Source organism: Barbatula barbatula (genome assembly GCF_947034865.1).
Source record: "Barbatula barbatula genome assembly, chromosome: 20".
NCBI lineage: Eukaryota > Metazoa > Chordata > Actinopteri > Cypriniformes > Nemacheilidae > Barbatula > Barbatula barbatula.
In genome coordinates this window covers 20,366,222-20,391,317 of record NC_136783.1, presented here as the reverse complement: position 1 = coordinate 20,391,317, position 25,096 = coordinate 20,366,222, and the positions used below count along the sequence as shown (strand labels likewise).

General features: G+C 39.3%; 2 protein-coding genes across 8 annotated transcripts; both read right to left on the bottom strand.

The window, feature by feature from the left end:
- Nucleotides 1-291: 291 nt before the first annotated feature.
- On the bottom strand, nucleotides 292-6,213 carry nfya (nuclear transcription factor Y, alpha). Of its 7 annotated transcripts, none has more exons than XM_079482687.1 (9): nucleotides 6,089-6,170; nucleotides 4,326-4,460; nucleotides 3,497-3,640; nucleotides 3,248-3,379; nucleotides 3,021-3,126; nucleotides 2,787-2,935; nucleotides 2,530-2,706; nucleotides 2,045-2,155; nucleotides 292-876 (listed from the first exon to the last, which is right to left on the bottom strand). In XM_079482687.1, the coding sequence occupies exons 2-9, from the start codon at nucleotides 4,404-4,406 to the stop codon at nucleotides 817-819; spliced, it is 960 nt and encodes a 319-aa protein (XP_079338813.1). In that variant the 5' UTR covers nucleotides 4,407-4,460; nucleotides 6,089-6,170; the 3' UTR covers nucleotides 292-816. The 7 variants fall into 7 exon arrangements, with proteins under 7 accessions (XP_079338813.1, XP_079338812.1, XP_079338809.1 ...); XM_079482686.1 differs by lacking the exon at nucleotides 6,089-6,170 and adding an exon at nucleotides 6,028-6,078; XM_079482683.1 differs by lacking the exon at nucleotides 292-876 and having other exon boundaries at nucleotides 1,173-2,155; nucleotides 6,089-6,213.
- Nucleotides 6,214-6,673: 460 nt separating this feature from the next.
- Nucleotides 6,674-24,198, bottom strand: sort1a (sortilin 1a). The gene is given in 21 exon segments (XM_079482914.1): nucleotides 6,674-8,170; nucleotides 8,251-8,371; nucleotides 9,256-9,368; nucleotides 9,488-9,596; nucleotides 9,683-9,799; nucleotides 9,920-10,109; nucleotides 10,792-10,982; nucleotides 11,454-11,625; nucleotides 11,781-11,799; nucleotides 11,801-11,884; nucleotides 12,172-12,278; nucleotides 12,387-12,542; nucleotides 12,980-13,124; nucleotides 13,464-13,591; nucleotides 13,937-13,986; nucleotides 14,080-14,153; nucleotides 14,245-14,406; nucleotides 14,531-14,633; nucleotides 14,970-15,043; nucleotides 16,675-16,734; nucleotides 23,836-24,198. Coding segments are annotated over 21 exon segments (2,445 nt in total). The 5' UTR covers nucleotides 24,091-24,198; the 3' UTR covers nucleotides 6,674-8,155.
- Between the last annotated feature and the right edge of the window lie 898 nt (nucleotides 24,199-25,096).

The following is a 25,096-nucleotide window of genomic DNA, read 5'->3' as shown; positions in this document are numbered from 1 at the left end:
GTTAGTCCACCACGTAAAGGTTAAACTAAATTTAAAAAAATGTATTTATTTATTATCTAAGAGGTTTGCAGCTGTTGCTTACACAGTACTTGTTGCCAAAAGTAAAAAAAAATGTAAATAGCATTTGCGCATCAGAATATTCATCATTGCATGTCTAAAGGATTCACATTTGGCAGACTTATTAATCTAAAGTGACTAACAAATGAGAGGGCATTTAACATGTTCAGCTTTCTTTTGAACCAAAATTCAATAAAAGTGAAAGATAAAAATAAATAGCCTGTACAACCTTCTACAGAACGTCTACCTTTATTTTTATATAAGGAAGACATCAATATAAAATACAAACTGTAGGGTTCATTAAAGGGAGATGTCTGTGTGGGGGTTGATGGACAAACAGAAAGCAAGTGCATAGGAAATCGCAACATTTCACAGTCTGATCCAGTAAACAAAAACAACCAGCATAGTACAAAACACCCGACAGCATTTATTTTTCAGACTGATTTTCGTTTCACTTACTATTAAATAAAGAAATGATGTGGAAGTACAAATCATGAACACATTTATATCTAAAATAACATGTCTTTCCTTATAAATACAGGAAAAACATTGTACCGCATACACCTGCCGGCTTCTAAAATGGTTTCAACACAACGCTTTACATAAAATCCTGATATGTCCACGATTAACCGGCAGTATTTGATGATGATGTTTAATCTATAAAAATGATTGGCTAAGTAAGATGAACAGAGGACTTCAACATGGATTGAAATGCAGGACCGTCGTATGAAGAACTGACTTAAACGTATGCAGATCGGTTCACGCCACCTGAATCATTTGGGTAACTGTGTCCTCGTCCGCCTGGTCTGGATCTGTTTTCTGCGATGAAAGAGAAAAATGAAAGATGAAGACTTCCTCCGTATGATGTGCTATGAGTGGATTGCTTGGTGTTGCGTGAACTCTTACCTGTTTGAACCAAGAAAACTTTCTGCAATTTACTGTCTCTCTGATAATGTGTACAAATATTCTTCTTAAAACCTTTTAAAATGTCAATTACCTACCAATTAACAAGCCTGTTATATTTTCTAATGAAACGTTCATAACCTCAAAGTTTCTGTATAGGCTACAAGGCCTTCATGATGACCCTCATCATTGAACATTTAACACACAAATGTAAAAATGGCAAAAACAAAGGTTTATTTGCATAAAATAAGGGCATGTATCATTTAGTAACAAACACAAATGCAATGCAAAGTGATACAAGAGCCCACAAACAGCCCACTGTGAATGAAACACAAGATGGCAAAGCAATAACAAAGCAACAGCTTTGGGCAAAGACAGAAGAGCATTCAGGGGTGAAACGCCAAGCCATACATCACAGATGAAATAAAAAACAAATCCTTTAAGATAAAAAATAACAATGAACAGAACTTTATACATCTCAGTGACAACAGCAGTCTGACTAGAAGTTTAAAGACAGACAGCAGAAATGCAAGAAGCCAAAGGGGGGCGATTTACCTTATAGGAGCAGTTAGACATTTTAGAAATGACCCCTTTATCATTCACAGAGTAAAATGTGTTAATCACCCAAGTTTATAGCTGGCACTGTTTTATTTCGAAAGAAAAAGCGGTCAGCTGCACAAAAGGGTAACCATGTGCTCTCTCCAAGCATCAACGAGACGAAATGTCAAACCATAACTTTAAATAATGAAAGAAGCTTGACAGTATAGCAAACATGGGGATTCATCTTGACATTGCTCTTACGACACACTAGAACAAATAAACTAAAATCTCAGCATATATGTTTATCTGAATTTGTTGGAGACCTCAAACTGGCAGACAGATGTGAGTAAAGACACATGAGGTAGAGCTCGGGCACGCAGCCCCGGTGTATAGATGGTCTAAATTAAATTAGGTGTAAAAGACGATTTCAGTCTCTCGGCTGAGATACGGGCTGGGATCGGATGGAAAACATGTCGCTAGGTTACCCCAGGGGCGGGGCAGAGGTGGCTGTCCAATGAGAGCTGAGCTCAAGCCCCTCGCTCACCTTCATGGCCTGCAGGGCCATTTCCTCTTTTTCCTTAGGAGAGAAGAAGCGGCCACCATCTCCGCGCTTCCTGGCCATGGCGTGGCGATGACGGGACTCATGCAAGTATTTCTAAGAAAAGAAAGACATTTCTTAATACTTCAAATAGTAAAGGCAATGTAGTTTACTCAAACTATTAAAAATGTCAGTTAAATGAAGTTAAATAAAACGTCTGCCTAAATATGAGTAAAGAAAACACACTAATAATAAATTAAAAAACCAATAGCTAAATAAGTAACAAAAACTAAAGTTTTTTAACTGATCAAAAATATAAAACTAAAATAAAATAAACCATATATGACATCATCATAAACAAACAAATACATAACAAAATTACCAGGACAAGTTAAATAATCTAAAAATAAATAAAAACAAAACTATAATAAAGAAAATGTAATATAGTAATAGCCAACGAAAGCCATCGTTTTTGCAGTAGTCACACATACTCTTCTCTCTTTGGGTATCTTGCCCTCTGCCTCTAGTTTGGCCCGTGCTTGTCTCCTCTTGAGTATCCGGTGATATTGTTTAGCGTTGACATAAAGAGGTTCCTCCTCCAGCATCTCTGCCCCGGGAAGTGGAATACGCTGCATGCTGGGGACCGTCCCGCAACCTCCGGGGACCATCTGATTCGACACACACAAAGATTCAACCAAACAGTAATCTCAACAAAAACTGTTGTAAACTGAAAGACTAAAGCACTTACCATGACCATTCCTCCGGTGTTGACCATGTTTCCTGCCATGGGGAGAGTGACCGTCACTGTTCCCTGACCATTGTTGGTGCCGTTTGTACCCGATCCAGCCGAGACTAACTGAGCTCCGGCTAGAGATGCAGTTGGAATGGTGATCATTCCTGAACAGATAATCGCACGGATTACATTACAGAACATTCGAAGAGAAACATATATATTTGGAAGGCAGTCTTGTCTGTGTATTGCCTTGCTGTAAGATGGTGCCGTCGGCATTCATGGGCTGATAAACAATGGTCTGTCCCTCAGCGGTTTGTGCCACTTGCTGACCCTGGACAGTTATCTGCTGTTGACCCTGAAAAAATACATTTATGCACGTTTATTCATCTTAGTACTGTATGGTTGTTTGTGCAGTGTTTGTTGCATATATGTGCATTGTATTCTATGCACACTCTGAATATGTGTATATAAGCTACCTGGTTTTGTCCAGCGGTGACCGCGGTCTGTGGCTGTTGAATTATGATCTGTTGGGTCTGTCCTTGCTGACCCTGTAACTGCAGAGTCTGTCCGCCCGAGAGCTGAATCTGACCTGGCTGTACCAACTGAATCTGTGCCACAAAGCAATCTTTATTAAAACAACACGTTCGGGGATCTAAATCACAATGGCTCATGTACAGCGATAAACTAATTCAGATGTACAGATGGTAGGCATAAAATGATCTCACCTGCTGTAGCCCCTGGGTACCAGATACAGGTACCTGCATGATGGTTTGACCCTGCCCTCCCATTGCCTGTACCATTATAGGTTGTCCAGAGGAGGTGATGAGCTGACCCCCACTGACTTGTACCATAAGAGGCTGGCCTTGAACCTAGATACAGAAGAACAAAACACATCCGCTTTAAAAGATAATCTCCTCTGAGGCTGATATTGAAAGTGCATTCGAGGCGATAACAACACGGGCAAGGTTTATCTCAGTATATAAATGAATTTTATGCGCAAGACTCGTACAGTGAACGGACACAGGAGAATGCAGAGCACAAAAATGCACAACACAAATGCATGCAAGAAATGCAGTTCACGTGAACGTCAATAATGCCTAGACGTGCATGTGACATTCTTAGGACACTGAAAGTTTGTGTTGTACAATAAAAAGTGAATGATGACCAAAATATACCATGACAAATCTTAGCCGATCCAGATCCAGTTTAACAGTAGCGTTGCACTTGTTATGATACAATGCAATGCATAAACTGGTCTCAGATCAGACGCAATGAGAGTCAACATGGCATGCGTGGAGATTCACAGACGGCAGCGGGTCTCGGAGAGCCAACAACTACCTGAAGAACCTGTTGGGCTGCAGTCTGGCCTACCTGAGGCTCAGTCTGCAACTGCACCTCAGTCACTGTGCCCTGGGCCGGAGATAACGGACTGTTACCATAATACACACTACTTAGCGTAGTGCTGAGCTATATTAATAATGCTAGTGTCCTTCATGCCGTAAAGCTAATTCTGCGTCAGATAGTGTTTGTAAAGGTCATAGCATCACACGCTACCTGTTGTTGGATCTGTCCATTGCTGGTCTGCACCAATATCTGCTCTCCACTGGCTGTCGTGGCGGTAGTGTACTGCTCCATGTTTGCCGTCTGACCGCTGCGGTTCGAGTTATGAGATCAGCACACACCACAAGTCTGAAAAACAGCAGAAACATAGCAGTTCATAAATGTAGTTCACCCAGAAAAGAGAAATGTCTTCCAAATCTGTATAAATGTCTTTGTTTGGATGAACACAAAAGAAGATAGTTTGAAGAATGCTTGAAACTATACAGTTCTGGGGAACCTTTGACTACCATCGTCCTTTTTTCTACTATGAGAGTCAACCAGATTTCTTCCAAATATCTTTCTCTGTGTTCAACAAATGTATACAGATTTGGAACAACAAGGGAGTCAGTAATTCATGACAGGATTTTTATTTTTGAAAGAACTATCCCTGTAAAACTGAAACTTGATCAAAGCGGTGAACAACTCCGTGACTTTGATACTTTAATAAGGTATTTATTCAGTTTGGTCCAAATTTGGCACTATCATGGATTATGCACCATATGCAGCATCCCTTATTTTAGGGCCGCTCGATTGTGACACAAATCATAATCACGATTATTTTGTCCAATACCGATTATTTAACACGATTACTCAATAAATGTAAAGAAATAGCACAGCTGAACCGCTGTAAAGGAAAGGTGTGCGCTGTGGATTTATACCACAAGAAAAGTGAGGATCCTTGCACAGTGGAAACCGGCACAATAACCGTGTACCTCGATTATTTCGTTTTTGTAATTGATGAAGGCCAAAATGGACGATTATGATTAATTGTCGATTATCCCTACTTGATCTTATTCTGTATGCAACATAAGTGCTATGTAAACAGTATGGCGGACGTGTCATTGGCAAGATAACCCCTAGAAAGTGGATTCTTTCAAAATAAAAGCACAACCTAGTCATGTTTTTGTCCACACCACTTGTATAACAACAGTGCCATGAGTTAACATACAGTGAAACCGTGACTTATATAAGAAGCTGTTTGCTAACATGATGGAAAGCTTGAGTAGCCAACAATCACGTGTATCACGAGCTGCGATGTGGACGGCATGCAAATATAAAACAAAGGAAACGACGTCATAAACAAACATATTTAACCTTACGCTAAAAGGACACGAGGAACTCATCCGATATTAAAAATGAAGACGACACATTTTCTATCTGCCGCAGACTGTTTCTCTTCATTGTGGTTTATTATCTTTTCTCTCACACAAATTAAACTCAATTCTTGGCCATAAGCGTGTTTTAGGTCTTGCGACACATCGCATCGTATAGAGATGATGCGAATGCTCTCTTTGTCCTGCACTGTTGGCCTTGCAGCACCCCGATCGAGCACAAACATGCATTTCCCCCAAAATGGAGATTAAAACGAAGTTTAAAGCAATAAAGTTGATCAGTGAGCCGATCAGAACCGCTGAAACCTAAACAAATGGACGATCTGTTAACGCAACAAAGAGCGGCGCTCAACTGCTAACCGGGCCTATACGAGACGCCGGCAAAACATCGCAAATGAATCATTAAACGACATTATTTATTGTTGTAACCGCATCATTAGAGACACAATCGTGCGCGCCGTCCACACCGTGGACCTTGACACACACACAATCCCCACAATTCCTGTTTATAATGATTTTAGTCATTTGGTTGGTCGGTCACACACCAATCCCCAGCTAACCGAGCGAGTCCCGTCCCCTCCCAGCGCAGCAGCCGCGCTCACTCACCGTCTGCGCCGCCGCCGATGCACCTCTGATTGGCTCTGATAGCGGCGCCTGGAACCCAATCACACGACGCGTCTCGGTCAGGAGCCAAAATGGCGCAGGGCAGAACCTCGCGACGAACAGCGCGCGAGACGGCCCGCCCACAGTACGGAGGCCACGCCCGCGCATATTTTCCTTTTTAGATTCAACGTTATTGTCTTTACACAAATACAAGTACAGTGTGACGAGATGTAGTTTAGGTCTAGAAATACAGAATACAATATTGATAAATTATTATACAGTTATGAAAATATTTTACAGTATGTACTATGAAAATATGACGGTGTACAATGAACAATATATACAGATGACTATATACTATGAACATTAATGTACAGGTGGCTATGAACAGATAATAAACAATAGTGCAAGTGACTTAAGCGTGCATAAATTATAGACATTAAAGTTGCAGTGCAATAGATGAGTAGATGCAGTTAATAGAGTTGTGCAGTAGATAAGTTAGTGCAGTTATTGAAGTTAAAGTGCAATAGATGAGTAGATGCAGTTATATCTATCAATCTTGCAGTAATAATAATGAATAAATATATAAAATGAAGAAGTGTATTTCTATGACATCACAGTATTAAAGACACAAATCAATTTGATTTAAATCAACGAGTCGACTCGGAAAATATTTTTAATTGTTCTTGGCAGTCACATTTATTGTACAGCATTTTACACGTTTAGCTTGGAAATTCATGTTGAAAACAAACTTGCATCAATGAAATGTGTGGTCCATGTCATCTACAGCCCTGAGGTTTCTATTTTATTAGGAGTGCAAAGAACTGCACTTAATCAGCTTAAATGCTACACTTGAGCTTATTTATGTTGACAGTCAAAGCTATCGACACAATATATGCACTTTTATATTGTATTAAACTGCCGATTAATGTACATTTATTATTGTCCACATCCTAATGGATGTAAACCTTAAACATTGTGTCTACTATTGCTGACTTATACGGCATTGCTGTTATATTTAACGTACTTGCTTGTTATCTACGATGATCTAATCTTTTCCTTCCGTCTTAACAAAATGACATGCAAAACAGAAAATAACACTGATAACATTTGGTATATCAATACTCAAATGGAAGTGTGTTTGTCTTATTTGTGAAAAGCCGACTGTATGCCATAAATAATATTACTAAGCAATGGTGGAGAACCAGACAGAACGCCAATGAAGGTCACCAGCAATACAAAACAAGGATTGATTTATGAAAAAAAGAGCGTTAGCTAAACTAGTTTCTAGCTTGTAATTGTAAATCTCCCAGAGTGTTAGTGTAATAAAGTACCTAACTAAACTCCAAATCGTCCAAAGGTGAAGCTTAGTCTAATTCTGGGACCGAAAAGACAATTTCCTCTACCACTTCACATTCCTCTCTTAAAACAATAACCGCCGGCAACCACGGACATGATATTTTCTAAAGATGATTCTCTTTTCACGTTGGATGTCAAAAAACAAAGATGTTAAGAAGACCTCAAACCAGTTTCTTAATACTAAGAAAGCAGAAAGGTCCTTTGGTGAAGTTACATACCCGACACAGTAATACCAGACATTTTAAAATAAGTTGTTTTAGTACGAATCAAAACTTGTGTCTGATGTTCAATAATACTCACACAACTGCGGTTCTTTGTGATTATTCTTGTTGATACCCAGCAAGCCATGTGATTTCAACGTGCCACTGTCAATTCACTTTAACTTGCAAAATAGGGCAGCTGTCAATTAAAATTCTCATCTCTCCTTTTGTGCATCTTACACATACGCATTTCATACCATTAAACGATAAAAATCATTTCAGCAGTTCAGGAAACCCTCTGCTATACTTTTCTGTCCTCCGCTGTTGTGGTAAAGTCTTGTTGGACTGAATAAAAAGATGAAAGGTTTGTTCCGAAGCGATCGGAAAGACTCATTAAAGTCAGAACGTGTGTCGTTATCAGTCAAGGACGGGACGCAGATATAAACACACAAGTCATGGTTAGGCATTGGATAGAACTGGATATAGTCTATCGTTATGACCCACACGTCTGTCACTCCAGCAGCTCCTACAGGTGTGAAGACGTATATTCATAGCATTAATTCATTGCATTGAGCAGTAGTGTATATGTACCTAGTGTATATGTACCTCATCTGAATCATCATGGTAGTGCGTCTTGCCAACCTCCAATGTGTCCAGGTCATCCACACCTTCGATTCCATTAGCTTCAGCGTGCTGCTGTAAAACAGAGTACCTGTGTACCAAGAACCTACCGGAGACATCAACCGAAAGAAAATAAAGCGTGAGGAGAATATAATACAGCTCAAATGTACGGAAGAGTATCAGGGCCAAGAAATAAAAAAAAGAATACATCCATGTCGAGATTGAAGTCATTATAACGCCAGATTAAACCCGCAGTTTTTTGAGAAAGAAAGTCGAAATAAAATGCGGTATATAAACTCAATACATTTTGAGAATAAAGTTGTTGTGTTTCGAGAAAAAAGGTGTTGAGAAAAAAGTCGAAATAAAATAATAGAATAATCATTTATCCTATATCAGGGTGATGTTCATTGCGTAGTACTGATAGAAGACATGACAGATTTGGATCACTTAGTCACTATACTTTAGGCGTTCCTTCAGTAACAAAGAAATACCGTCACCTTAAGATAATTATAACAGAATACTATTTAGCATACGGACGTTAAAGAGAATCTGCAGGCGGCTGGGTCTCTTTAGAAGAAATAAACGGTCTAGTTTGCAAGATGTACACTCTTTTGTCCAAATGAAAAGACAACCTGTGGACAAATGCAAGGTTATCGCTGGCTTCACCAACGTGCAATTCATCGAGGTTTCCTGGGATACTATAAGACGCATTATTTATCTTGTTGATCCTCAAGGTGTGGAATATCACAGAGTGAGACGTTTGAGAAGACGGCACTAGATCATTTTTTTCGAAAAACAAGGACTTGTCGTAGAAATGTTATTTAGACTGCATGTTTAATCTCGCATTATAATGACTTTAATCTCAACATGGTTTTATCATTTTTCTATTGCTTGGCCCTAATGCTCTTCCGTACTTAGATTACATAGAATTGGTTCAATCTTCAATCTGTTTGGCAAATGCTGCTTGTGATGTTTAAATAATGTGAATACCTTCCTCCGCAGACATATTTTTTGACTAAGACCACTCCAGCGACGGCAATGATCAACAGAAGCGTGATGACCACCGCTATTATTGGAGCGGAGTTTACAGAGTGAGACTCTGTCTGAGAAATGCATGATGGGAAAGAGGAGGGACGAGAACATTTTAAAATATAATATATTATTTTTCAGATCAACAATTTAAGCAGCATCTCTCTAACGTGTTCGAGTGGACAAAACCTACCAGTAGTTCTGCTCTCAGCAAGGTACTGACACACTTCTTGCTCAGATCGATCTCTTTTCTCTCTGGACTTATTCCTTCTTTACAGAGATCTCCTGGAATCTTTCTGTAACTATACAGTCACACGTAGCAGAGCATAAGCGCAAGATGATCGATTGAAAGAGGAAACAGAGAGTAAAGTGACGGGTGTTTTGTTACCCGCTCGTCTGAAGTTGCTCTTTGCGTCCGTGCAGACAGAATTCCAGTGAATGACCGATGAGGTTGGGTTGCTCCACGCACTCAGAGCTGTTTTCCGGATGATAGAACCCAAAGTCGCTATGAGAAAGATGGACAGGATCTGGAATCACTGACTGAATGTGAAGCGTCTTGTTTTGATATAAATGACACTGTTATCTGAAAAGTTAACGTGTAAGATAGTAGTACAGTTGTTCGTACCATTGAAAGTCTGCTAGGGCACAGGGGCACGTGGTGGGCTCCTTGATGACCCTGTAATCCCGTCCTCTCCAGCAGACTGAGTTCTGTCGTAACCGTAGAAACGTCTCCTTGTATCCCAGCATGCAGCCGTCAGTGGGGTCATTATTGTCACTGGAGTGGGCGAGCCAGTGCACGTAATCGCTCCCCTGACCTGCAGGGGGAGTATTGATTCATTAACATATTCAAATAAAGATACAATCTGAATATACAGCTTTGGAAAAATAAAGAGCGCATTTCAAATATTCGTTTAATCGGCATTTCTAGATGTATTTCAGTCCAGTGTCCAACAAGACAAGGCACATGAAAACTGTGATTAAAAATCCAGGTTTACATAAAGACATAATTTTTTACTTTTCATAAATGCATGTTCAATATTGCTAAAAAGTGAATATGAACGTGTTTTCTTGCAGTTTTTAAGGTTTGAAAAAAATGTAGCATCTTTTCTGTTATTTTGACCTGTTTCTCAGTTTTAGTTTTCTGCAAATTAACGTAAATAGAAACAATATTTTGATTGGAAATTTGGGAGAAATATAGTAATTATTTCACAGAATGAAAGAAAAACTATTTTACCCAAACACATACCTACAAATAGTACACGTTAGATAAACTAAAAATAATGGTCTCTTCATTTTCACCAAGGCTGATTATCAGGTAGTACAAACATGTCAAACATATTAATACAAACATGTCACGCCTACTCGAAGTAATCTAGGAATAGAAAATAATAATTAAAATAAATAAAATATAGGAAAAACACAATTTAACAAAATATATTCTTTATATATAACAAAAGATTTCAAATAATAATACAATGGTTATGAATGTCCACTTACAGTTTCTGGAAAGCAATTGTCTGAAGTCTACAGTAACAGAAACCCAGTACTGATTCAGCACGGTCTCTCTATAGCCCCACAGACTGATGTTCATAGAACGGGCACTGGGTTCTGACGCCAAGCCAGTAAAGTATATCGGGTCATCCGTGAAATTATGCACATGCCAACACTGACCTTCATCAGTGGAAAATCTAGACAAGAGAGACAAGAAAGGTGTAATGTCATAATTGCAGAACATTATAATATACTTATTAAAAATGAGCGAGCTGTACTCAAAACTATGAATAACTTCAAACTTTTGAGTGTGTTTAACGAACCTAATATTTTGATTTCCACGGACACAAAAATAAGAAGTCACTTAACTTATATATAATTTTAATTATATCTTTTAATGATGTCAGAGCAATTCCAGCAAGCTTTGTGAGGACTGAAAAAAGGAAGTAAATCTCAAATAAAGTGTTATTTTTTGTATTTACTGTATATCTAGATTACTTAACATACTGCTCTTCTGTGTTTAGTCATCTTTACTCAAAATAATTAAGTTTATAAACTCAAAAGTTTTGAGGTCATAAGTTTCCACAAATGTTTTGAGTTATCTTAACTTATCTGGGACTACATTGCATAGGTCAAAAGACCAAAAACAAGCTGAACAGTTAACTCACTTGATCTGTGAGATGGGATGTGATGGGTTGTGTTCCACAGCTACCAGCAGCCCCCCTGAATCTAGGATGGCATAGTGGTGGGGGCCTTTCAGCGCCAGAAACCATGTGTATCCGCCGTCATCCGACGCGTACACATCCGGTGAAAGCACAGAGATGGCTCCTCCCACGCTCCCTAACGAATGAGCAGATGGAAACATAATGGCGGGGTTTGGGAGATTAGCTGTGCCGAGTGTGTTCTTTTACTATATAGCCAGAGGCCAAAGCCTTTCAGACACTGGCATCAAAAAGCCTGTGATAGTTTTGGAATGTGATGTGGGAAATCGTCACCGTGCGCAAGGATGAGACCCCACAGCATTGGACTCGGTGAGGGGCTGCATGGGAACGTTCAGCTTCATAGAGATGCTGTAGGAGGCGTGGATATGCAGACTACACTGCAGAAGAGATGAGAGACAAGGAGATAAAATATAACACAGAAAACCTAAAAAATCACACACCTACTGCGTGTGGGAATTTAACATCTGCCTTCTAACCGTCGGTGAACATCATAAGTGATTTGCAACTCCGCACACCAGACAAGGAGTGACGGTCTCGCTGCAGTAACCTGAGATGAAGTGCATTGATCCTTTCAAAGATCTAACCAGGATCCTTTCAGCATTTCAGCACCCACATGATGTAACCACTTCACCAGGTGTTCAGATTAGGATCAGGTGACTCTCACCTTATCCGGATGCTCAGTTGTGGAGTCACACAACCCATTCCAGGGCTTCTGCAGGGGTGTCCATACCCCTCCCTGATTAAACGTGATCACGGACTGCACAGAGCCGTCTGTAAAGGAGAGATAATCATCAGTAAATACATTTCTTCTAAAGCACCAGGTGTTCCAGTTTAAGGCTTACAGAATGTCTGAATTACTATTGTCACAAGCTGGCGTACCTTCGGCAAGCACACTGGTCATGTACACCCCTCTCAGAGAGGTGATGTTGGTGAAGTCCGTGTCTCCGACCGTCGTGGTGTACAAATGGCGTTCCAGGGATTTGGAAAACACTGTGCCCCGGTCATCAGAGACATAGATGGTACCAATTCCTGAATCTGATAAAAACACAGGTTTTGACGTCATGGTTAAAGCTGCGTTTCATAACTTTTTGGCAATACCTAAATAAATATTGTCTTTTTACATATGTTTATTTTTTTTAAATGTCTTTTGTTCTACAACATATGCAAAGGTAAGTACATCTCATTTTGTTATAGAGGCAAAAGTTATGGATTGCAGCTTTAACACATTAGACAGTCATTTCCCTTTAAAAAGAAAACACTATAATATGTAATTATTATATGAATTCAATTCGAACCTAAATTAAATGCAATAAATGTAAGAAAGTTTTTTTAATTTAAATATTTGTTGATTTAACTTTTTATTTTTGCATGTCCTTGTTTCACACAAACAAATCTGAAGCGGATCTATATTGCGTTTGTATTTGTTGACATATAAAGGATTTATTTAGCTGAACAATAATTGTTCACTTCACCTCCAGGTTCATCTACGTGCATGAACACCATGTCATCGTTCGACGCCAGGATGGAGTAGAATTGTTTGTGGTCGACAGTGGGCAGCTGAGCCATGTCCCATGTCTCTCCTTGATCTACAGACACGTGAATCATGCGTGTGGAGCCCTGAGGATGAAAACAACCGCTTTTGACGCCTGCACACAAATATTAAGTCACACTGAAGTCCTGGTCAAACACCCAGTGAGCTGGCACGCTGTCTGTTGTCATCGTCCACACCAAAACACAACCTCAAAAGTCACAGATCTGGAACACTTTACATGACACACAATTTAACTGGAATATATACTTTATAATGAATTAAGTATATATACTGTACATTGGAGTCTGAAGCTATGCATTCTGGGATCGGAAGCAAACATGCTTTTGGAAAAGCCTTCATAGCACCGATCGTATATCAAATTTGCAACTCTCCTCACAAACATCGAGAGAATTAAGAGTGCTCACCGACTCGGTCATGACTGAAGCGAAAATGAAACGTCCACCCAGACCGAAAGAATAAATCCTGTTTCCAATGGTCTTAAACATTTTGCCGTAGTCCGAAGATTTTCTCAATTCTAGCCTTCCAAGATCACCTGATAGAGAGAGAAAGAATGGAAGGATGTGAGAATAATATAACATATGTTTGAGTACTGTGCATATTCATTTTGTATTTATAAAAACATGCACATACATGCATATATTTAGGAAGAATATAAAAATGAATAAACATTTATACATCATTTAAATGATTGGTAAATATGAATCAATACAGGTAAATATTTCCAAAATATGTATGTGTATGTTTTTATAAATACAAAATGAATATGCACAGTACTCAGACATATATTATATAAACACAAACATTTATTCTGGATGCGATAAATCCCAATGAATCGTTTGACAGCCTTATGATGTTTGAGTGAGAAAAATGAACTCACTGCAGGATCCGTTGGGGTTTGTGGTTAAGAAAATGGTGTCATCAATTCCCCTGAAAATTAAAATACATACTGTAAAATCTCCATTACAGTTATATACAGAATAGCAGTCAATTGTTTATTGGTGTTCGTGCTCGCCGTTATACCATTTCACAAGACAGACTGTCTCATGGATCTTTTTCCAGCTGGCTCCAAAGTCCTCTGACAACCATAAGTGATACTGAGACAGTAATGCGATAAGAACAACGTGAACGCATGTAGTTTTAATGCCAAACAGAGAAATGTTGTTTGTGGGCAATGACTGGTCTTACATTGGTGCTGTAGACCATGAGGATGTTGCTGTCTCTGGGGTTATAGGTGATCTGCATTAAGGGATGAAAAGGAAGCTCAGAGGTCATAAAGGTGACCCCAAAGTCAACCGAACGGAATATTCTGGTGACTCTTCCCTCTGTAAGATCTCCCGTGAGGATTACCTGTGGGACAGTCACAGATCATGTGTGACAAAAAAATCAGGAGCCACAACTTCGCAAAAGAAAAAGAGGAAAAACACCATGACATTAAAAACGAACAAAAAAGATTTAAGAATTAAATAACCACCTTCCCAGAATTTTCCGGACCAATAGCGATCCCGAATTCGGTCTGTATGAAGGTATTATTAATGAGGTCGGTGATGTCCTGGAAAGTCTTTCCATAGTCTTCACTGACCCAGAAGAGAAGACAGGAAGTTATGGATCACATAAAGAAATACATTTCTGAAGAATCTTTAAAAACTGCATATCGTCGCTGTCCTTCTGAAACCTTGTATGTCCAACATATTTTCAGGGAATGGAAAAAGCACTTTACTTTATAAATGATTGAATACCGTGTTGTCAAAGTTGACAAGCACTTTAGACTTTTTTATTGGCAAGAAAAACTGGGAAAACCCAGTGGCGAACACGAAGGGCGACTATAAATAATGATTAAAAAATCTGGAAATATGGAGATACAAGGTTTCAGCTGCGTTATTCGTTTTTTTATGATAATCTTGACACCATACCTTCTGTAAAGTTTTGACTGACCAAACCGCATGATAAAAAGAGGAACTTGAAACGTGGTGAGCACCAGCATAACCTGCAAGACACAGGGATATAGTGCATGAAAGGGCATATTATGGTATGTGCGTCTGAAAGAGCCAGTAACTCAGAAGCTTGCCGTGCAGCGAAGCATTCAGGGATTTCAACTCTGGCTCGGGCGAGATACCGCAGGACGCATGTCTGAGCTTGAGCGCAGCTACAGTCTCATCCTTCACAAGTCATTCAGCCAGCTATCACTCAAGGTCGAGCTGCCTGCTTCTGATTGGTCGGCACCTTGCTCTCATTTAACTCCTGTCTCTCAGTTTTAAAGTCAACAAGCCTTTGCGACCTATATTTTGAATGCGACACACTTTTAAAGGCGCAGTTTAGACAAAAGTGAGAGTTTGTCTAAATTTACATTTACAAACGTGTATGACTTTCTGCCTTCTGCAGAACACAGAAGAAGATATTTTCAGGAACTTTGGTCAGCTAACAACACTGACCGCCCCAACTTTCATTGTATGGACACAAAACCACTGAGACATTTCTCAAAATATCTTCTCTTGTGTTGCACAGAATGAAGAGGCACACATACAGGTTTTGACATGAGGATGAACAATTTTATTTTTGGGTGAGCAAATCCTTGATAAGACAAAAAATAAAGTGCTGTTCATGCATTTAAAATGTGCGACTCTTCCGACACAACAGAGCAAAACATATTCATCCTTTCAACGAAGGATTTTTATGACTCTCGCATGAGCGTTTCAACAAATATAAAAGGTGCAAGAAGCAATTAAGGGAAACATGCCACACAAGTTAAAAAGGTGTCTCGAAAGACGCCTCTCTTTGAAAACGTTTGCGTGGAGTTGACAGAAAAGCCTGCTGTTGTGTGCTTGTCAATTACAGATCGTTCAGGTTTTATAGCTGCAACTGAACAACACGTGAATTCAACTCCTGTTTGCATTTTTGAGGTTATGTTGAGCCAAGATCTGAACCGTCTTTCAGAAATGCAGCCGTTGAAGCTGTTATTCACTCGCTGTAGTTTCGCACTGACGTGTGATTCCAGAGACACATTCTGGCGAGTTAGAACATGGAGGCGAAAACAAAGAGCTAGCGGCACAGAGAAACGGCCTTAGCCGACAATTACATGTTTTTTCAATCGGCTAGTGGTTAGTGAACAAGTAAGAATAGTTCAGGGTTTGAGATTGAGGCTATTCATGGAAATGATGCTGAATCTAACTTCAGAAGGCTTAAACAGTGCTCAAATATTTCTAGGCAGGTGTGACCCCCTTGCACATTAATACAATTCAGAATAATAAATAAATTATTACAAATTACACAAACATTTTGATACTAGTAAAGCTAAAATACACACATAATAAAGGGATTCGATTCGATCTATTCATTCTAGTGTCATTCCAAACTTGCAATACTTTCTTCTGCCGAACACAAAAGAAAATATTTCTCATTGACTTTTACTATATGGACACAAAATGACAGCGGAATTCTTCTTTTGTGTACCACAGAAGAAAGAGACAACTTTAGAATGACACGTGAGGGATTTTTTATTTATTTGTGTGTTAACTATCCCTTTAAAACTAAAGAAAATGATACAGAAGTCTATGTGCATTTAATATATAATGTCTTGTTTAGTATTTCACACAACACCGTTATATCACTGTAACTTACTCCCGTTCCATCTCCAACCCAGGCTAGAGATACGGACCCACTCAGATCATTAAAGTTATACTGAAAGAGAGAAAAAGAAACATAATGAACATCAAACAGTGTTAAAGTTATTAAGAGAGATGATGCTAATAATCACCAATAGACCTTAACATGGAAATACACCACATAAAGCAATATATATAGAGATATTCATCTTATAACAGAAGAGGTCACGGTCATTATCTTCAGAGCTTGTGTGATTTTCTCGATGACCGACTCAGATTTGTTTTCAGTGCTGCTGTGGTGAAACTAAATGCTGCAGGATGCTTTTTTTCTAGTCCACAGGGGCAAGACTGCAGGCGGGAATCTCTAAAAAAAGACTGAGAACTGGGACCCAAACCACTTAACATAACCAAAACTAAAGCTAAATCTTGTACACAAAGCTGATTTTGAGAACAAGTGCTTTTATGGAAATGTTAGACATCGTTATGACATAACGGAGCATTTCATAAACATCAATCGTGTTTTGGTTTATCAGCAAAGCTTTCCAAGAATCGCCCCTTGAAACCCAAAATTGTGTGCCATGACAACTATCAGAGGAAATTGTTAGTTACGTAGAGGTTGCTCAATCATTGCTCAGAAGTAAGATGTAGTAATGGAGTGAGTTATCTTTATAAACCCCTTTTTTTAAAACAGAAAATCTGAGAAGCAGAATTTTCAACCCATATTGATATACTTGATGTTTCTGAGATTCAATGAGAGTATAGACGGCTTCATCTTAACAACATAAACAATCGTTACTGCGCATGCGCACGTTTGTGACGCCGGACTGGAACTTCCGTTACATTCACAAACAATCTGGCGCCTGAAGATTACTTCTGATAACAAGCAAAAGAAACCGAGAAGAAGCATAACTTGGCTAAACTTGTCTCTCCAATATTATGAATTTAGACTGCGATACCAAGCTCAACCGCTAGATGTCAGTGTACCGTAGGGTTTCTTTAAATGCGTCAACAGGACCCAACAAATTGTTTATTAAATAAAATGATTATACAGTAAAATAATGATATAAATTAATTTTAACAAATTAAATAAAATATAAATAGTATAAATAAACTAGCCAAACACAAACAGGAAGTTAACTGGGGTCAGGAGTTTAAAGTCAAACACATCAACAGCCCACCAATGAAACACTTAACATTAAATGCATGTTGTCAATGTCATTCAAACACAAGTATGAAAAGTCTTCCCACAGGGAACACAAACCACTGCTGAGCCGACAGATGGCTGGACCTCTGTCAGACACCCCCACAGCTCTCTCTCTCTCTCTCTCTCTCTGTCTCTCTCTCTCTCTCTCTCTCTCTGTCTCTCTCTCTCTCTGTCTCTCTCTCTCTCTCTCTCTCTCTCTCTCTCTCTCTCTCTCTCTGTCTCTCTCTCTCTCTGTCTCTCTCTGTCTCTGTCTCTCTCTGTCTCTCTCTGTCTCTCTCTGTCTCTCTCTGTCTATGTCTCTCTCTCTCTGTCTATGTCTCTCTCTCTCTGTCTCTGACTGTCTCTCTCTCTCTATGTCTCTGACTGTCTCTCTCTCTCTCTATATCTCTGACTGTCTCTCTCTCTCTCTATGTCTCTGACTGTCTCTCTCTCTCTATGTCTCTGACTGTCTCTCTCTCTCTCTATGTCTCTGACTGTCTCTCTCTCTCTCTCTCTCTCTCTATGTCTCTGACTGTCTCTCTCTTTATGTCTCTGACTGTCTCTCTCTCTCTCTCTCTCTCTCTCTCTCTCTCTCTATGTCTCTGACTGTCTCTCTCTCTCTCTATGTCTCTCGCTCGCTCTCTCTCTCTAGCTCTCTCTCCCCCTCTCTCTCTCTAGCTCTCTCGCTCTCTCTCTCTGTGGCCTGCTGTCAGTCGAGTGTGTAACCTTCCTTTCAGTTTGAATTGCTGGAATGCGAGACCCAGATGGTGTGTGTATGTGTGTGTGTGTGTGTGTGTGTGTGTGTGTGTGTGTGTGTGTGAGAGAGACAGAGACAGAGACAGAGACAGAGAGAGACAGACACAGAGACAGAGACAGAGACACAGAGAGAGAGAGAGAGACACACAGAGAGACAGACAGAGAGACAGAGAGACACAGAGAGACAGAGAGACACAGAGAGACAGAGAGACACAGAGACAGAGAGACAGAGAGACAGAGAGACAGAGAGACAGAGAGACAGAGAGACACAGAGACAGAGACAGAGACAGAGACAGAGAGAGAGAGAGAGAGAGAGAGAGAGAGAGAGACAGGCCCACATTTTTATCTGCATCACACACTAAGAACAAGAGAACAATGTTCAATGTTTAATAGATAGTAGGAGGGAAATGCAAGAAAAAAAACGTCTGCTCCAAAACAGTATGCCAATATTTGATAAGGCTGCTGCCTTTTAAAGTAGCAACCAGACTTTAATGAAGCTGATGTGTGTCTAGGGCTGTGCAATTCATCAAAAACTAAATAATCGAGGTTAAACGATTATCGTCCTACATTTCATTTAACAAGAATCCTTTCTTTTCTTGTGTTATAAATCCACAGCTCACCTTTCCTTTAAGCTGTGCTATTTCTTTCATTTATTTTTCAGTTGAAATCAGTTTTTATCCTATGTTGTTTCAAAAGTCAGTGAGTAATCGCGTTAAATGATCGTGATTTCAATATTGACCAAACTAATCGTGATTATGATTTTTGTCATAATCGAGCAGCCCTATATGTGTCTGTGTCGTACCAGCAGCACATCATCCTCAATGCTTTCAGTCAAAGGAGATTTTAAATTTGATCATCATTTACTCTCTTGCCATTTCCAAGCTTTGACTTTCTTTTTTAGAAACTCAAAAGAAGATATTTTGAAGAATGTTGGTAAACAAGTTCCCCATTCACTTCTAATGTATTGACAGGCACAAAGCCAATATAGCTCAATGGTGACCAACAGTTTTACCAACATTCTTCAAAATATCTTCTTTAGTGTTTTGCAGAAGAAAGAAAGTCACAGCTTTGAAATGGCATGAGTAAATGATGACAGAATTTTCATATTGTTGAAACTATCCCTGCAACAGCAAGAGTTTCTACTCTTCAGATCCTTTCTGCATTTCTGTCATTCCACCAGAGCCCACAGGGATTAATAACCGTGTCTCGAAATACTCCGTTCCCCACCTCTACCCAACGATGACATCGTTTGACATGGTTCATGGTGTTCTTTAAAAACTAGCAATGTAAACTGCTTCAGTCTCCATGCCTTTCACAATCCAAAGTGTGAATAAAAGTTTCCAAATTTCCACCTCATCTGATGTAACCCGCACAAAAACAGGACCACATCCATGGCTGACCAACACACGTGTTCCTGAACAGTGATGAGTCTTGTAAGACACCTGAATGCACTCGAGGCCGCTTCCATTTCCAGAATGTTTCTTTTTTAAAGAACGACACTAGTGCCTGCCTCTCCGTTCCTTGCCATATTTAAACACCAAAAGGAAAGAAACATGGCGTACCATCTACTGACATTGTTCTCCCGGCCAACGAAACACTGGCGTGCCAAGAATGGCCTCCAAGAAGCCAACAAGTCATCTAAAGCAAGGATTAAATGCGGCGAGGAGACGCTGTGAGCAAACAGTATTGCTTCAGTTTGGAGAAGAGAAGAAAACACAGCTGATCTTTTACATATAATGTATATGACTCTTTCTTCTGTGGAGCACAAAAGAACATATTTTGAGATAGGTTTCAGTGTTTTCGCGTCCGAAGTCAATAAGGGTCGCAAATTGTTTGATCGCCAACGTTCTTCAAAATGTCTTCTTTAGCGTTCTGCAGAAGATAGAAAGTCATACAGGTTTGCATTAGGGCTGTGTATGGCAAGGGTCTTGCGATTCGATGCATATCACGATAGTTGAGTCACGATACAATATATTGTATTTAGATATGATACATATTGCAATATTGTTTTAATTTAAAAATGTAAAGAAAATAGAGCTGAAAATACAACGGTCTGAAAAGGTCTTTTTTAGATCTCCATCAAATACCAGGGGACATCATTATAGCTTCCATTAAAACCAATACATTTTCTATGATGCTTTGGTCAGGGTTCTATGTATGCTCACTCCTGCTTAGCCATATGGACTGTAAATGATGTTGGGACAAAATCTGTCTAGTTACAAGCATTCTTCCAAACATCTTTCTCTGTGTTCATCAGAACAAAGACATTTAAACATATTTGGAACAACTCGAAGGTGAGTACACGCTGACAGAAATTTTTGGAATCTACTATCCCTTTAAGGAGAATTCTTGCATTGTGTTACTGTATATTTGTTTATTTGACCATGGCATCCCAGACAAATCTGTGTTTGCATATGTATTGTATTTTATGAAAATGTATGTTTCAATACAAAGGTAATGGTACACAATCCATGTAGGAGGACCCTCTTAACACTCGTAAAACTGCTCACAGGTCAGTGATGAATTACTCAGGTCTGTAAAGAGACACGAGCAACTGACAGCACAGTGGGGATATTTACAAAGAAAATCCATCCTCTAGGAAGACAGACGTGTTATATTAAAACATGTCCGCTGGAAGCAGATAGGTCACCTGAGCATGAGGCCGGGGGGCCCTCTAAGAATTCTCACGGCAGAAAGACCAGAATCTTACAAAAGTAATATCTGCAATTCAACATAAAACATTTCCGAAACAGAATGAACTTAGTAACCAAAGATAATATCTGAAGAGACCCTTTAACACTTCTGCAGAAGTCTCAAAAACACCACAAGGAATGCTTTGCTGCTTTTCTGGACATCATGTGCTTGGCATCCCACCAGTCCTGAGCATTTGAGAGAGGACAGAAAATGGTTTCTCTGTATATTTGGGGAAGAGGGGAAACCTGGACGGCTTTCCCTTATGTTGAACCGGTAAACAGTCTTTAAACCTCGGGCACGGCAAAAAAAAGCTTTAGTCGTCATCCAAATGGCTTCTCTGTCCAAAGACCGACAACAAACATGACTTCATCTCAAGACTGTAAAACATCCCAACTTTAGGTTTAATAAGTGCAAGTTTCACGTCAGCCCCAAAATAACAACTATTTAGACAGGTGGGCAAATGCTTAAACTCGCGCATAAAATATCAGCCTATTCGAGAAGTCGAACAATGTTTTTCCAACTGGAACAGGGCACCGAAATGGGTGAGAGGTCAACAGTTTGTTACATGGAGGCATGTTTGTGTTCTTGTTGGATTTACAAAAATAACTCCCCACCGGCCCATCTCAGATTTAACATTCCGAGTGGACACAGAATCAACTAAAATGCCAAAAGTTCAAAATGTTTAAATTGAACATCTCTGATAATATTTAAATTAGTCATGATTTAATCCTACATTTCATATATAGACAATGTACAGGCGGTTGTTTAAGAGACTATATTGTGAGCTTGTCCGCTTGTAATTGTTCTTGCAGATCATAAATTCCACTGGGCAGGGAAGGATCAGCATCCAGTTTTCACACAGACTCTTGCGCAACACCGCTGTTTGTTTGCACATGTCGGACAACATTAGGAAAACAAGACATATTTCCTGATGAATACTATACAATAAATAGAATAATACCTCAGCTTAAAGTGACAGTTCGCCCAAAAAGACTTTCTTTCTTCTGCAGAACACAAAGGAAGATATTTTGAAGAAAGCTGGTAACCGAACAGCACTGGACCCCGTTCACTTCTATTGTATGGACACAAAACCAATGCGAGTCAATAGGGTCCAGTTAACGGCATTTTTCAAAATGGAAGAAAGAAAGTCATACAGTTTTGAAATGACGAGTAAATGATGACAGAATGTTCATTTTTGGCCGAATTGTCACATTAAGTTGAGGTAGTATTGAGATGATGACAGCATTTTTATTTTTGGGAGAACCGTCACTTTAAATATTAAGCGATACATTTTATTTTATGCAACTTCTTATTTTGTAGTTTATAAATGAGTAGTCCTTTATGAGAGCCACACAAAGTCAGCACATTTACATGACATGTGAGAATCCTCTAGCAAGGACCTGAACGCTACCCACAATGCCCTGTCCACTGGATAAACAGCTTAACTTGAGTATGTGTCACAGAGTTCATACTATACATACTACCTGATGTTCAAGAGATTCCAAACAGGTGTGAAAAGTGAGTCCAGCAAAGCCATGCTTTCACGAGACTTTGCTAACAAATGCCTTTCTCACTCTTTCCAATCCCAAAGCCTCTTTCCCATCCAGAAACATTCCATTCTCTGAGGAAACAGTTCACTTCAGAAGTCATTTACGCTGGACGGAATGTGAGCGGACAGGAGCCAAAACACTGCCTATCAAAGAACCGTCTCCATGTTCTTTCTTGACAACAACAGTCTGTCTCTATCAGGACTGAGGATGATGTTTTATAGATAAGGGCTGATATGAGAGATATGGATTGGCATAGATTGGCATCGTTTACCATTAATGCATGAACAGAGAGGTCAAGCCAAGGGCTGGTAAAACATAACGGATGGACTCAGGGGGATAAGGTTAAACAAGAGCGATATATGGAGAGAAAGAGCTTGTTGTGGTGGGTTTATGAAGGATAGTACGCAGTCACAGGCTGCTGTCATGAATGAGATGCGGACTGGATGAGGTGAGGCAATGTCACCTGAACGTCTGGGATTTTTACAAAATACAGAAGAAAAGTGAACGGTAGACACATGTGAAGGCATAGAAACGACATCTGCAGAATATCTCAGTCTGTCCCTTACTTGTTTTCATGACATGAGCCAGCCAGAAAACTTCTAAAAAAACATCAGTTAGCATTACAGATTGAAAAAGTTAGAAAGAGGTATTGAAGATGTAATATTTTAAAATGCTCTGAAAGAAATAACACAAACTTGTTGGCACACAATATTAAGTCATCTCAGTGATCAGAGGTATGAGCTCACATATGACCTCTGGAGATTTAATAAGTCATGCTTGGGGAATTCTACTTTAAGAAATAATAAGAAAATCTACTTTAATGACTTTTAACATAACTAAATTAAACCAAAGCTTTTCAAACAAAGCAAAGAATAAAACAACGCAAAAACACATTTAACAAGTAGCTTTGTCATCCAAATCAAATGTGCTATATTATATTTTATTATAAGCACACACACAAACGGAAAAAAGAAGAACAACCACCATCACCTACCGTATGAGTATTGTTCAGTAATGTAGATTCATATCCCTGCAATGAATGACACCGATTCCAAGCTGATTCTGCACTTCTTTTCACCCTCACGTGGTCTGAATGCTTTAAATCTCTCAAAGTGAGCAGATTTGGTGATTTGTGACTCTTTTGAAACATGGTGTGCTCGCTCCTCCGGGAGCTGGGTCGCTCTTTAAAGTCCACGCAAAGAGCCAATGAGCAAAACAAAAGCAGAACACAGCGGAACACGGCGCTCATGGTTTCCGTTTAATGTGCATAAAATCCTTCTTTCTAAATAACCATGAATGAGAGATGTGATGGTGTTGTAGGAGAACGCGCAATGTTTACGGTCTGACGCATGTGTGTGCGCACTGCTCAACTCACCCGGATTGTTCAGGATTAGGAGGAGGCGCCATCCATTCACAACGCCCATTTCATGAATATTAATTAAGTCGCGATGACGCTGTTCACGGCGCAGGCTTGCGATATGAATATTAATTAGGTCCGGCTGGCGGACGCGTAGCATTCCTTCGGAGATGCATGTCATGGATATTCATTAGATGATGATCAGGGACTCGCCAATGGCACGGACTGTCTTATGAATATTAAGATGAAGCTCTCGTGAAGTGGGATGTATCCAGAACTGGGTTAACCACGCCTCCTGCTGTCCCACCTCCTTTGTGGATTATTAAACAGCGTTTAATAAATCTGCCCTTATTTCCTAATAAACGTGCCAACAAAGACACCATGTTTTAAGTTTTATTATATTTAAGCATTTTAAAAAGCTACTTTTTACTTAAATTTCCTTCATTTGGTTTAAAAAATGATTTACTAACCCTAAATCTTTCATAAATGAGGAAATTTGTGACATTGTTGACTGACTGTTCAAACATTATAATAAAACCGCCATGACTGAGTTTTTAAGTTTCATTATAAAACCTATTTTAAAGGGCTGATTTTTATTTACATTTCCTTAATTTGGTTTCATAATGACACATTTATATGATAAGTGAACATCACAAGTGACTTGATAAGATCAATTGTGAAAAATGTGTGACTGCTATTTGTTTAAATTGACGTCCAGTGGGACTGACAAAACAAAAGTACAAGAAATTACCAAAAAATCCTTTTCACAACTTGGCCGACAACTCAATTAAAACAATTATTGTATAAATGTACACTTATTTTTCGCAGATGCTTTTATATAAAGTGAGTTCAATGTACACTTTTTATCTGTATGTGGGTAGTTGCCAAATATGTGACA

Excerpts from the sequence above, each read along its gene's own strand:
- nfya (XM_079482688.1), bottom strand. The coding sequence starts at position 4,406 with ATGGAGCAGTACACTACCGCCACGACAGCCAGTGGAGAGCAGATATTG. Across the intron at positions 3,380-3,496 it reads GTACCCAGGGGCTACAGCAG|ATTCAGTTGGTACAGCCAGG; the intron begins GTGAGATCATTT and ends TTTGTGGCACAG. Across the intron at positions 2,156-2,529 it reads AGATACCCAAAGAGAGAAGA|AAATACTTGCATGAGTCCCG; the intron begins GTATGTGTGACT and ends TTCTTTTCTTAG.